Genomic DNA, 14,928 nt, shown 5'->3' with positions numbered 1-14,928 from the left:
ACCTCTCTTCTATATGAAATACATTTCATAAAATGTCTAATATACAGAAATCTAAGACATTAAGACATAAATTAAGCTAAAATCTAGTTTTAAAAAAAAAATGAGACTAACCTAGAACTAAGAATTTAACAGTACCAGGTGTCTTTTAAATGACATCTTATTATCAGAGTAAAAATCTCAAATAACTCTATTTCTTAGGTAGTAAAAAGATTTCAGTTTATAAATACATTACTAAAAGGGATTTTTTCTAGTTTTTAAATAATCTCACTTGCAAAAGAAAACAGCCAATTCTCAAGTCTATTTTTTATTCAAAAAAGTATAGATTTCCCTAAAATGATTTTATTTTAAAGATTTTATTTATTTTGAGAGAGGAAGGGAGGGAGAAAGGGAGAGAAACGCTGATGTGCAACAAAGTTCATCTATCAGTTGCTTCTTGCGCAGCCCCAACTGGGGACCTGGCTCACAACCCAGGCATGTGCCCTGACTGGGAATTAAAATGGCGACCTTTTGGTTCACAGGCTGGCACTCAATCTGCTGAGCCACACCAGCCAGTGTTCCTAAAATGATTTTTAAATAACATAAGCTTAAAGATAATCTCCCACATGTAATCTTACAGGTGTCAAACTTCTGAATACACAAATGATATAGTTCTCATGTTACTTTAAAAACATATACACATAAAACATACCTTATCATATAATTCCCCAAACAATTTCCATTTTAACTATAAAAATTCTCTTTTTAAGAATAAATATTGCTTACCTGCTCCCTACTGAATCTTGAGAGATCTGAAAGTTTGGAATGATAGCAGAAACACCATATTCATCTTGATACTTCTTACAAGACTTGTAATGATGTCTCATGCGATAGAATTTAATCTGTAAATTATTGATTAAAATGTAACATGGCTTTTTTCAAAAAAATTTTATTTATATAGCTACAGGTATAAAAAAGGCACAGAGAAAACACTGGATGGTGCTGTTTTAAATCAGAATTTTAGGCACAGAAAGATCTATCCACACCTTCTGAGGTGAGGTGCTGAAAAGGTCAGCCCCCCAGTAGCCAGAAACACACACAGTAAATAAAGAAGGCACTGAACAGTCCAATTGCTGACAGTGACAACAGTACCAGGTGTTAGGCCAATGCAGTCAGACCAGACCTTTATTCAGCAACCTCAGTATTTGAATTCCGGCTAAGAAAGAATTCAGAGTCAAGACTCAAACTATAGAAGGAAGTTTATTTAGAAAGTCACAGAGGTAGAATAAGTGAACTGTAGAAGAAATGGACTTAGGGAACACGTTACAAAGGCAAAAGAGGGCTCTTGGAGCTTAGGAGAATGAGGCAAGGAAAATGTGGCTAAGAGGAACATGGTTGGGGGAAAGGAGCAGGTGTGCGCCCTACAGACAGCCACTGTAATGTGGCTTTTATTTTTATATAAAATTCACAAGATTTGACATACTGTCAAAAGGGGGAGAAAAGATAAAAATTGATAGCTGAATATTCCACTGAAACAAGAGATTTTTTTAAATAAGTGATTTAATTCTTAATATGTTTCTGTCCATTAGATGAACTGACAATGGAGAAGAGTCCATCTGCCTGTAAACTCACTGCAAAAAAAATTAACAAATAATTTTACACTTGAAACAATACTAATAATATACAAAAAATGAAAGTACTATAAAGATGCCTCATGGTATTGGGTATTTCTTTATTCTTTCACTAGTGCAACTTGGCAGAATTAGAAAGCACTTTAAAAAACTACATTCCTTGGTTAACACTTGGAACATTTTTCAGTTTCTCACTGACTAGAGCCCAAAATCTCTCAAGTGTAGTTTCTAGCTTCACTTGTCAGTTAAGACCTCCCTCAAAGAGATGGAAACACAGATCTGACTTGTGTGAATGCATGAAATAGCAACTGGGTTTACTCACTGACTGTATTAGCTTTTTGAAAAAGTAGCTGCAATAAATCCACAAACACATGGATATACTCAAGGCCTAACCACACTTCACCATTGCACTCCTTCTCCAAATGAGAGTACAATAAAATCCAGATTGGAGAATTAATGCCAGTTACTTGTCAATAGCTAATTTTCCCACTTGCTCCTTAAAATTTAAGCAAAGTCTTCTGCTGATATTTTGTAATTTCTTAGATGAAACACATAAATAAACAAGTGGGCAGCTAACAATTCCTTGACAACAAAAATCCATTTGGTTATTTCTACACGCAGAATTGCAATGATGATACTATCATCAGAAAAACTATTTAATGGTTGAATTTGTATCAGAGTGGGGTTTAAATGAGTAGAATACTAGTTTGCTCATTTTCATTTAGTTCAAATCATCTATGTTTAGTAGATAATAAATGAGTAATTACTTTGAGAATAAAAAGAATATGGTAACAATTATGGTAAATTCAGAGATTGTGCCTTTCAGTTTCTGTTTTCAGTAAAATTTATAATCTATACCCATAGCTTTTTTTTTCTTTTGGCATTTTCAGCCCAACTATTAATCTAAGTAACTTCTTTCTCTTCAAAAGGGCACCCACGAAGAATATTCAGACAGGAATTTCAGAGTAAAACTTGACTTTCAAGAGCTATGTCACATTTACTGTACCTGTTTTGCACAGCATCTGCAGCTACCAGACAACTTCCTCATGACATTTTCAAGGTCTAAAGCTCGTTCAGGACATGCTCTTTCTCTTCTAGTCACAGTTCCACGACAGAGGGGACAATGTATTCCACTTTCTCTCATCGCAGTCAGGAAACATTTTCTACAGAAACTAAACCAAACATGTATGACATGTTAACTACAGAAAAAAGTAGTCATTTAATTGCTATCATTAAAAACAAATAAGCACTTATGAATATATACTCATGCTAAAAATAAGTTAGGCTATTCACATGTACATAAAGCCTGAAAGAGGCGGGATACACTTCTTGGAGAAGGGAATGACAGGAGTTTCTGGAGTGTTGAATAGACAGGTATGCTTGGTTTGGGAAAAACTCACTAAGCTGGACATGTATGATGGGGCACTTTTCTATTATGTATATTATACATAAATGAAAAAAAAGGAGTAAAAAAGAAGGGTAATTATGTTAAAATTGTTATAAATAATAGTTACACTAAGATTATCCTATAACTAATGTAAGATAATATTGAATATAAACTGTAATTGAAAATAAAATTTTTAAAAGATTATCATCTAATCAGGCTTAAAATAAAATTAAAAAATTTCTAGAATCAATCCTGCGCTCAATCCACTGAGCTACACCAGCCAGGGAAAAATACAATTTTATAGTACTAGTGGTATTTTGGAGGTTAGCCCAATTTTGTGGAAAGCAACATGACATTTATAAAAAAGAGCAGTCAACCATTTACTGAGTACTTAATATGTGCTAGACAATGTTTCAGAAAACTTATATTCATTCATTACCTTGAGTTCTTAAAAATAAGTATTTTAAAAGACACTGAGTTTCCTCATCTGTAGAAAACTAAGGCTTTCAAAATAGCTTTTTTAAAATTAAAAGGCTATGAGCACGGACCTGTGAACCAAACAACTGTGGTTCGATCCTCAGTCAGGGCACATGCCTGGGTTGCAGGCCAGTTCCCAGCGGGGGATGCACGAGAGACAACCATACACTGTTATTTCTCTCCCTCTCTCCTTCCTTTCCCCTCTAAAGATATATAAATAAAATCTTTAAAAAAAAAAAAAGAATGCGCTCTCCTGACATAAAATAAAATAAAAGAGGCTAAAAGCTAAAAGATGTTCCTTCACTAAAATACAAGGCCCTGAATGTTCCCTCTACCTTGGAGTCTTTGCCCAGAATGTTCCCTCTACCCCAGAATGTTCTGTACACAAACACAGCCCTCTAAGCCCTAGCCAGGTATCTCAGTTGGTTAGACCATCATCCCAATACGCCAAGGTTGCAGGTTCAATCATCCACTAGGGTACATACAAGAATCAATCAATGAAGGCATAAATGGGTAGAGCAAAATTATCGATGTTTCTCTCTCCCCCCATTTCCTTTCTATAAAAAATTGATAAAGTAAATTCTTTAAAAAAATCAACCACAGCCTATTATAAATGAATACATATATACCACTTAAATCTCAGCAACAGTATCTCCTCCTCAAGAAACAGTCTTTGACTACCTACCCATCCACCCCCAACCCATCCGAGATCTGATCCCCTTCTTATACGTTCTCAGAACCTAAGTTTGCAACTACACATTTATCTGAGTATTTATGTGAATGAAAATACGTCTCAGCCTTGGCTGGTATGGCTCAGTGGATTAAGTGCCAGCCTGCAAAACCAAAGGTCATTGGTTTGATTCCCATCAGGACACATGCCTGGGTTGCAGGCCAGATCTCTAACAAGGGGCTCATGAAAGGTAACCACACATTAATGTTTCTCTCCCTCTCTCTCTCCCTTCCCCTCTCTAAAATAAATAAACAAAATCTTTAAAAATAAAAAAATTAAAAAGAAAATACATCTCAATAACACAAGCTCTGAGAGAGAAGGGATCATCGTATCTAACTCTTTAACACTGTATGCCCAGCACAGAGCTAGGCAACTAATAGGCATTCATTAAATCTGTCAAAACAATGAATGCTAAATTAATTTAATCCAATCCAAAAACTATTAAATCTCTTAATCCAAGATATAATCCATAGTCCTCAAATCAAAACCACGAGCCTTTCCCACATACAAAACACTTTGCTAAAGCTGTAATCATCCCTGTATGTATGATATAGTTGACAAATCCCCCTGTATTTTACCCATTCACCCAGCATTTCAACTTGTGAAAATTTATCTTACAGGGAAAACTCTTACATGTGAAACAGTATTTATATAAGTTTAATCATTGAGGTATATTCATAACAAATAATTAGGAGCAACCTAAATGCTCATCACTACTGGGAATGGATAAATAATAATTTATCCCATTGTGGATATATATGGAATAATAATTCCATCAAACAATGGAATACTAGTAGAATACTAAATTATATTCTATGAGGTCAGGGATTTTTATCTACATTAGTATTAGTATATAATGATTAGTGGATATTTGGTCCTAAAACATCCACTGAGACATTTAGTTCACACCAAAAGATCCTTGAAATATAGTACTGTCAAAAATGTCCATGAGCCCTGGCTGGTGTAGCTCAGTGGATTGAGTGTAGGCCTGCAAACCAAAGGATCGTGGCTCGATTCCCAGTCAGGGCTCATGCCAGGGTTACAGGCCAATTCCCAGCAAGGGATGCACAAGAGGCAACCATACATTAATATTTCTCTCCCTCTCTCCTTCTGTTCCCCTCTAAAGATAAATACATAAAATCTTAAAAAAAAAAAAAAAAAAGTCCATGAGCACATTAGGCCCATGCCAAATGGTCCTTGGTATTTGGTGCTGCCAAAAAAGTCCATGGGTTCAAACAGCCCATGTTTACTTTTACTTCTGATGTACAAGACTAATATATTAAAATACTATCATGCTTTCTTGGTCAAATAATTGTGTTGTGTCTGTATTGCCAACAATAACCCTGCATACATCTACAGCCTAGTAGGTAGTGGCACATGGGGTTAGGTAGATGGGCTGGCATGGACATCTCCATGGATGCTTTGGACAGGACCAAATGTCCTACAAGGTACATAATGCATAGGCAATGTTGGTTGAATGAATGAAAAGTTAACAACCAAAAAAGAAAGGTCCTCTATGTGCTAACACAGAATGATCACTGAGATAGTTACATGAAAATAACAAGGTACAAAGGAATGTATACTGTATACCGTTCTTTATGTGAAAAACAAGAAAATAATATTTGTAACCTTGTTTATAAACATATCACTGGAAAAATATATAACAGTGATTGTAGGATACAGTCATATTATTCCCTTTATGTCTTTAATTATGAATTACAATATTCTCCATTCACCACATATCCTTTGGTATTAACTACCTGAACCAAAAGAACTTGAGGTAGATGCCTTTCTATTTACAGTAATAATCCAGCCTTTTGTGTATATGCTCCTTACCTATTAATCACTTAGTAACCATCTTAGTAACATCTTAGTCAGCTGTACCAGTATAGCAGTGGTTGTGTTCAAGTGGCCCCTATTTTACGTACTAATGGCCCCAAAGTCGTTCCCATACTTTTATTACAGTATATTAATTATTGTTGTTAATCTCTTACAGTGCCTAATTTAGAAATTAAACTTTATCAAAGATATGTATGAGAAAAAACACTGTATGTATAGGGTTCCGATATTAACTACAATCATAAGAACCCACTGGGAGTCTTGGAATTTATCCCCCACTGATAAAGGGAGACAACTATACTGAAACTGCCAGACACCACAGAACATTTACGGAGGTATAAACTAGGAAAAGGTTGTGTGAAGTCACTTTGTGTGCTAATTTGAATTTTGTTCAGCAAGGACACACTCCCCACCCCTCCCATCATAAGAGCAACTAACATACTTCCCCTTACCATTGCTGTTGGGCATGGACACATGACTTGTCTCAATCAATGAATATGAGCAGAGGCTAGAAATAAGCCTGCCCACCTAGTCTTGCTTCTTGCACTTCTGACTCCAAAAGAATTACAGACATGTGGAACAGGCCTGAAAGCCAGTAGCCTGGGACCAAGCCCCGATGAGCCAGCCTACATCAGTCAAATCACAGCTGATCTGTAGACTTATGAGCAATAAACAAATGTCGATGTTGTATGTCAATTTTTTTTAATTTACCTTTTTGTGTTAAGTGCTGTAGTTATTAAACTAATGACATAATTTTATATTATGTATTTTGAAAACTTTTAGACATATATATATTATGCACAAACATTACCTAACTTATTCCTTGCAACAACCCTGTGAAATAGGTAACACATTTTTATCCATTTTATGGACAAAACAGGGTAAAAGGAATTGAATGACTTAATAAAGTGATACAGCTATAACGTGTGCTCTCCCAACACAAACCCACTCATTCCTTCATTCAATATTGAATGCATACCCATTCAGATAAGTGAAAGTAGACGTGGGATACTGCCTTTATAGAGGTTATAGTCTCACGGGTAAGAATGACAGTAGTCAAATCATGATTCCAAAAATGTTGATTATAAGCTGTGACAAGAGGTACAAAGGAAAGTTATTCAGGTCTTCTATCTCCAACTGGACTTGTTCCTTCTTCTATATAACCAAACATGAGTTTATAAAATGGCTTATTCTTCATCTCCCTTTGGCTGCTGCTAAACAGAGCTTATTTGAAAACAAAGTATAGAATGAGGAGAAAAAAGGCACAAATCAAGATTACTAAAACACTTTTTTCACATATCAAAAGATCCTGTGTCTTTAGCATAGTACATTACTCTGAAACAACTTAAAAATGTTATCTTTTAGTTTCTTTCAACTTTAAACTAGGAGATGCTACATGAATTTGTCCTTATACATCCTCCTCTCCTAATAAAAGGCTGATCAACAGACAATGAAAGAGTAAAACAACTTTCCCAACCATCATGCTCCTGATTTTAGTAAAATCTGTCACCTTTTATCCTCCTAGTCTCTTTTTTAAAAAGATTTTATTTATTTATTTTTAGAGAGAGGGGAAGGGAGGGAAAATGAGAGGGAGAGAAACATCAATGTGTGGTTGTCTCTCGTGCATCTACTACTGGGGCCCGGGCCCACAACCCAAGCATGTGCCCTAGACTGGGAATTGAACCAGCACTCAATCCACTGAGTCACACCAGCAAGAGTTATCCTCCTAGTCTTATAATCAAAATCATTTCCCAAAATAACTTAAAAAAAAAAGTTAGACTTTTTAAGTTGGTCTTTAAGACTGAGAAGTCAATTTTCTGCTACATAATTAAATAGCATAGCTTTTAAAAATTATGTCATAGTCTTAAAAACCTTAAGGAAAAAGATGGTCTAGAGCAGCCATTTATTAAACTGGCAGGAACATATATAATAAGCCTGGCTTTCAGAATTATAACAAATCTGTAGAAAGAAGAATTTTTTAAATTATATATGCTCAAATAACAAGATACCAATAAAGTTATCAAAACTACAAGAACTATAAACTGAAAATTCAGGGACTAGATAATCCAAGGCAAGTTATTAGAGAATCATATAAATCTGTGTTTAATGGGAAGTGGAAGCTGATTTACATTAGCTTACTTTAAGATTTTACATATTTATTTTTAGAGAAGGGAAGGGAGAGAGAAAGGGAGGGGGAGAAACATCAATGTGTGGTTTCCTCTTGCACGCCCCCAACTGGGGATCTGGCCTGAAACCCAGGCATGTGCCCTGACTGGGAATCAAACCAGCAATCCCTTGGTTCACAAGCCAGCACTCAATCCACTGAGCCACACCAGAGAGGGTTACATTAGCTTATTTTGAAAGGTGCTTCCTTACAAAGATGCCTAAAAGAAAACAGATTAGATTTCCATATTTAAGAATCTGGCAAGGCATCACTTTGTTATTTGTGATTTTCATTGTAATGGAACTTACTTCTAACAATGCACAAGAGTTATTTATTTCCTTGACCATTCACAAAAGGAAAGTAAGATTACAAAGGACAACACTGAAGGAGATAAGGAGATAAATACATTACTACTATGCCAGTCTATACCTTCTTCTGATCAACTTTAATATTCTTAATTCGACTTTACATGCTTTTTCAAAATAGTACATCTGATATTGCTGATGATTGGTTTCCTTACAATTTTTCTGTTTCCACTGTCACATTCCACCCTGGGTTTCCTTCCTATCCTGCCCATTCCTTCTCAGGCTGCACTTTTCTTCACTCCAATTTAAAAAGTATTCACCAGCACTTTGTTCTGTCTAGGCTCTCTGCTACCTTTCAATCTATACACCTCTTTATATGTCTATGTTCATACTCAGTTTTAAATCCATGTATTCCAGACTTACATACACAAATCTAACCAATGAGCATATCAAACCTCACACGATATCCTTAAAATGTCAAAAATCTCTTCTCTCCAGTTCCAGTATTATTTCCTTGCTTCAGGTTCTAATCATTTCTCTCTCTGACACAGAAATGGATGACCTCTTCACTAGCCTTACCACTAACAAGCTGGACCCTACTACTAAAGTGAAGTTTCTAAAACTGAAGTGTGACCACACTACTCCTCTGCCAAAAACTGAATTAGTATCTATGGCTTTCGGGAAAAAGTTTTGGTTTACACAGTAAATTCCTGCCAGTATCTCTAAGCTCTATCTCCGCTACACTCATCCTTTGGTTTCAGCCAAACCTCGTAGACCAGATAGGATACAGTCATTCACTGTAATCCCTGCTTGCCTCTGCATATGCTATGAACCTAATCCAACAAACTCTGAATTCCAATCCTGACCTAAACTATTACTTCATCAAGGAAATCTCACCTATAGTCAAAGGCTGATTTAGATACCTACTCTCAATGCTCACATAAAATTTTATATCTAAATCTCTTTCATATTAACCACATTCATATATAGGTCTTCTCCATTAGACTATTAACAGTCTCTAGTGATAAAGCACTTTGTTATTCCATGTAGCTGACATACAGAAAATATTCAACAATTGCAGTTTGAAGGAATGAATGGGGATTAAATGAGAATTTATATGTTGGTGGAGTTATTCTAACAAAAATGAACTTGGCTCCTTTGACTACAATAGTAGTGGGCAAATGCTTTGCTGTCATTAAAATGGTAATGAAAACTTTATTTTTCTGCTGATTGGTGTGGTTCAGTGGTTTGGGAGTCTGCCTACAAACCAAAGGGTTGTCAGTCTGATTGCGGGTCAGGGTATGTGAGGCAACCAATCGATATTTCTCTCACACATGGATATTTCTCTCGCTCTTTCTTTCTCCTTTACCTCAGTCTAAAAATAAATAAAATCTTTTTTTAAAAAAGCAACTTTATTTTCTAACAGACCCATTGTGCCAGTGACCCAAAGCATTATCACCTCATCTCTCACTACCCATCAATCAAAAACTGACTTTGTAGCCAAATATAAATTTGTTCAAAGGCACAGGTTTGTCCTTTGTGACAAGAGCAAATGACATTGTAAACTTAGATTACTTAAAACAGAATTCTATTCCCCCCCCACACACTCTTCCAGTCAATGAGGCCCTGTTCCACTATTTCTATCCCTTCCAAATAAAACTTCATCCTCCCCCTGCTTTCTTTAATTCCTGGTTCAGCCAGAACCCACAGCAACTGTGTGTGTTGGAGGTTTGAGGGAGGGGGCAAAAGACAGGAGATGGAGGAGGGTGTTAGAGAAGTGTTCGTTCCTCTTAACAAAATCTGCTTTGTATTTCATTTCATTTCATTATCTAGTCTTATCAAACCAAGCCCAATGAGTTGATCTGAGAAAGGGCCTCAAAAATCATCTCCACTCTCTTTTCCATAATCTTAAAGTCAAGACAAATTAATCTGATTTTAAATGATCCATGAGGGAAACAGACTTGAGCAAAATGCTTGGAATTTTGAGGGGAACTAGAGATTACAATGAGTTCTATAGGGTCAATGACCCAGAGGGTAACTGCAATGATTCTGTCCAGAAAAATTTACTTCCCCTCACTTGGCCCTTCATTCATTCCTTCCTTCCACCCACTACTAGCACAAGCACAGGAGAGGCATCAATTTATGACCATGAATACTGACAGATTAAATGCTAAAAAACACACATTGTACCCTAGACATTTCAAAATATTTTTCTAACAATCAGCATTTGTTGCTCCAAATAATAAAGTAATTTCACACTGTCACTTATCTCCCTTAAGCAACAAAAACAAAGGCATAACTTCTATCATGAAACGCCACATACTCTTGGCTCACATCACCACAGAATAGAAGTAAGGTAGGCAGTAGAGTTAAGATTGAAGATCACAGTGAGAACAGTGGGTATCAAGAAACAATAGAAATAAAATTTCTGATTAACCCAAAATTCAACCCATTCTTTACAAAACTACAGAACCCCTGCTTCAAAAAAATAAGGGAGGGAAAAAAATAAGGGGGGGATGTATTTAAAAACTTGTTTGATTCTTCTTAGCTACTTTCAAGCACACAGAACTTTTAAGCTTGAGTGTATTCTTCTAAAATAAAGATTTCCAGACCTAACCTGCCAGAAATTATTTTGTAAGTATGGAATGAAGCCTGGGAACTGATATGTTTACTTAAAAAGTTGCCCAGAGGCTCTGATCAGCAGCCAGGGTTGTCAGAAGTGCCTTTTCAAGAAGGGCTCCTTCCAACCCTTACTGACATTCCAGCAGTCTATGAAATTATCGAAGCTCTCCCTATAAAAAATATGCCAAATCAAACACCATGACGCCTCACCTAATTAACCCCTGTGTTCTCCCTCACCCGCGGGGTTACTGCCTTATTTTCAGTTCATTCCCTCTAACAGCAGTCTTCCTTTCTTATCTCCACCCTTGTAATAACCAAGAAATAAGCAAAAGGGTAAAACAAAGGGAAACTATCACGTCAATACCCGGAAATCCCGTCACTTCCAACATATGAGAGAAAACCCCCTCTAGATCAATCTAACATGTACTAAATTTAAACGAAACAAAACACTTTCAAAGGAGGTCTGGGGAGCAGGGTTGGAAGGCAAGTAAGCGCTCTTAGATTTGGAAAGGATGGACGAAGACACTAAGGGAGGAGAAGGTACAACTTTAACGCCGGGCAGCTCGGAGCAGGGCGAGCGGCCCGCGCCGGCACCTCCCCGAAGGGCTTTGACACTCGACACCCAGCCTTCACTCGGGTTGCTAGGAAACAAAAAGGCTCCACGTTCCCTGCCATTCCTCCCCGCCCGGGAGGAGAGGCGACGGGCCTCGGGGCCTGAAGGCGCCACGGAGAAGGGGCTGGGCAATGCCCGGGGGGCGCAAAAACCAGGTAGAGCCGGATACCTGGAGCTCGGGCTGGGGGGCCGGGCGCCTGGAGAGGGCCCGGAGCTCCGAGGGAGGGCGAACCGGCCTCTCACGTTTCGGAATTGGGCCCTCCGCGCGGAGCGGCGCTCGGGTAGGCCACGGCGAGCTCCGCTGCTGTCAGGACGCCGCCGAGGGGCAGGGGCCGGGGCCGGGGCCGGATGCTGGGCCTAAAAGACTACCGGGCACCGCACAGAAGAGGGGGCGTCTACTCACACGTGCTGACAGGCAGCGGTCCGCACCGGCGTTTTGAGCACCTCCTGACAAACGGGGCAGTAGAAATCATCTTCGGTGTAGGAAGTGGCCGCGGAGAGGTCCTCGGCCATGGCGAGGGTGGTGAATCAAGGCGTCAGTAGCGGCCGAGGTGACAGAGGCGGCCCGGCCCGACTCCTTGCGTGAACCCTGAGGAGGGGACGTGTGAAGAGGTGGCTCGCGCCAGGAAGGGGGCGGGGAGGGGCGGGGCGAGGGCGGGGCGGGGCCTGCCGCTGAGATACTACTGCCGCGAGCGAGCTCCAGGCCTCTGCTCCCGCCCCGGCGGGACCCGGAAGCGGTGCCTGGCGGGAGGCTGTGATGGAAAAACAGCCATTGGTTTCTCTTTCACTTCTACCCTGAGCTGAAGGAACAAGAAGCCGCACCCCTCTTTTGGGAGGGGCGTCCGCGGCCAGTCCGGTACTGGTACTCTGGCACTCGGCCTCGGCTCCACCCCTAGCCTCTACTTCGCTGCCGGCCTCCTTTCCCCGCGCTTTGAGGCTCCTTTTCCTCGCCCCCAGTCTCTATCCCGCAGGGCGGGTCTCCCCGCTGTAACCCACCTTTTCCCCGCTGCTCCGCGCCCCGCCCCTCCTCTCTCGTAGACACTCACCTGGAAGCTCCGCAGTGGCGTGGCTGCTGGAGTTCTCTCCCCACACGTGTGAAAGATGTGGCCCTGCGCCGGCCCTGCGCCGGCTTCCTTGCCGAGGCCGGGAGGGGAGTGGCGGGCAATACGCGCCGTGCTCATCGACCCCAAACGGGGCCGGGCCCGATGTTCAGGGTGCACCGGAATCCCACCGCCCCCTCCAGCAGCTCTCCGATGGCATCGCGCTGCCCGTAGACTGCCGGGCAGGTCACCGAACCCGAGGGGACGATGAGTGCTGGAGGAGGAATGGGAAGAGGGCAAGCTCCATAGCAACAGCGCGCGGCGCCTTCAGCAGGTTGTGACGTAAACAGCTGGGTGCCCACCTGTATCGCCCCCACCCCACCTCCATACAGCAGGAACCTCATTTCTCTCACAACTATCGATTATATTGGGTTTCTCAGGAATTTTTAATCAGAAAATGCCACCCCTAATGTTAAAGATTTGAGAGATTTGGCCCTTACTACTTGTCTTTGTCATAATGTTCTGATGCAATGTTGATATTATGAAGCAATAATATCAACTGGGGGGTCTTAATCCCGGGCAGGGGTGGAGGGGCGGCGGGCGGAAATCTCCCTTGAGGTTTCCTTTTTGCTTTTAATGTGACTGATCACAGTTGCAGATGCAGTTTTACACCCATACCTTTGTTTTGTTTCGGATTTTGAATGCTTTGAAGAAAAAAGTAGAAGCATGGATCAAGACATTTCACCAACGTTATTCACTGAATATTATTTTTCATTTTTGATTTTAGAAAGAGTAAAGGAGGAAGGAAGAGAGAGAGAAATGTAGATGTGAGAGAGAATGATTGGTTGCCTTCCCCCACCGTGAATCGGACCTGTGCCCTGTACCAGAATCAAATTGGCCGAGAGGACGCACAACCGAGCCACAGCAGCCAAGGCTGTTTTTATTTTTTAATGAGACCTTAATTTGTTCATATATCCCCATAATTGATAAATCTCTAAAATGGAATCACAATCACAACCATGAAAAGAGTAAGGAGAATCTGGAACATCATAAAGCATCTTCAGTTAACTTTGAGAGGTGGGGTAAAGAGAGATTTCATTAACATGCTGTGTTAACACTCTCCACCATGGTCTAATTAAATCATGAATAGAAGCCATTGAAGGGAGCAGTTAATTCAATTCTGTTATTTATTGTCTAACATTGTCCTTGACACTATGGTAGATGCTTTGCAGATCTTAGGAACTTTGCTCCAAGCTAGTTTACACTCTTGAATGTCTATGAAAATAAAAGGTCAAAAATATAGTATTTGCAAAAGCATTAAATTTTTCATTAACAGTTCTGTACTGAGGGTAGGAAGCACAATGATTGGATTTGTGTGGCTTAGAGAAAACTTAGTGGAGATGGGTCTTAATATGCATCTTAAAATTCCTGTAATAATACTGAATTCCCTCTAACAAACTACATATTGTATTTTTGTTCTTCCTCCTCCCTAACAAAAAGAGTGGAATTGAAGAAGGATAGTTAATTTTAGCTTCAGATTTCCTGGGAGGAGGAAAATAACCAGATAGGAGGGACAGCTAATAGCAGTAGTCCAGGTGCTTCTCAAATTCACGTATAGAATGATTCTTGGAGTTCCAATTTCACTGTATTGATAATATACTTCCAATCATTTCACTCATTTAGGAAGTACAGTTTCTACCTGATAAGAGTGTTTCCCTTTACTCCTGGGGAATCCTTAGCCAGAATATTCCTTTTGTAGCTTTATTTGCTTTATTCCTTTAGTGTAATGGCAACCTTACTAATGCCCTAATTGAAACATGTTTGTGTTGCTTTCTCATATATTCTAAGAAGTCATTTGGCATACATGTAAGCATAACCATCAAAAATGTGGATATCAGGAAAATTTGGTTACCTTCTAAGAATTAAGCTTAGAAAAATAAACTGTAATTGCCAGACAACACAATCTTCTGTCTTGGCAGCAATTCATATGAAAAACTACTTGACATTTTTATGGCAGTATGACAGAAGTACTCAAAATACATTCGGCCATGTAAGTAAAATGTCCTCAGCCTCTGGATAGCAGGAGAAAACCCCTAAGGTTAGACCAATATGATCAACTTAGTTGCAACAATTTACATAGTTCC

At 39.4% G+C, this 14,928-nt stretch overlaps 1 protein-coding gene and 1 long non-coding RNA gene across 3 annotated transcripts in view; one reads left to right on the top strand and one right to left on the bottom strand.

Moving 5' to 3' along the window:
- Positions 1 to 12,878, bottom strand: part of RNF138 (ring finger protein 138) — a 29,600-nt gene extending 16,722 nt beyond the window's left edge. The window contains exons 1-4 of one of the 2 annotated variants that reach the window (XM_037153779.2): positions 12,791 to 12,878; positions 12,148 to 12,333; positions 2,614 to 2,779; positions 763 to 878 (exon numbers count right to left, since the gene is read on the bottom strand). In XM_037153779.2, coding sequence (XP_037009674.1) covers positions 763 to 878; positions 2,614 to 2,779; positions 12,148 to 12,257 — 392 coding nt within the window. In that variant the 5' untranslated portion in view covers positions 12,258 to 12,333; positions 12,791 to 12,878. Of the gene's footprint in view, positions 1 to 762; positions 879 to 2,613; positions 2,780 to 12,147; positions 12,398 to 12,790 lie in introns of those variants that run through there. The other variant, XM_053664313.1, reaches the window with a different exon arrangement.
- A 172-nt stretch (positions 12,879 to 13,050) lies between these two features.
- LOC128627260 (uncharacterized) lies at positions 13,051 to 14,084 on the top strand. Its single transcript, XR_008391419.1, has 2 exons — positions 13,051 to 13,118; positions 13,572 to 14,084. It is a non-coding gene; the product is annotated as an uncharacterized LOC128627260 (long non-coding RNA).
- Positions 14,085 to 14,928: the final 844 nt, after the last annotated feature.

This window comes from Artibeus jamaicensis, unplaced genomic scaffold (assembly GCF_021234435.1).
Source record: "Artibeus jamaicensis isolate MK-2021 breed Jamaican fruit bat unplaced genomic scaffold, CSHL_Jam_final contig_354, whole genome shotgun sequence".
Lineage (NCBI taxonomy): Eukaryota > Metazoa > Chordata > Mammalia > Chiroptera > Phyllostomidae > Artibeus > Artibeus jamaicensis.
The sequence above is the reverse complement of the archived record's forward strand: the minus strand, read 5'-3'. Positions and strand labels throughout refer to the sequence as shown.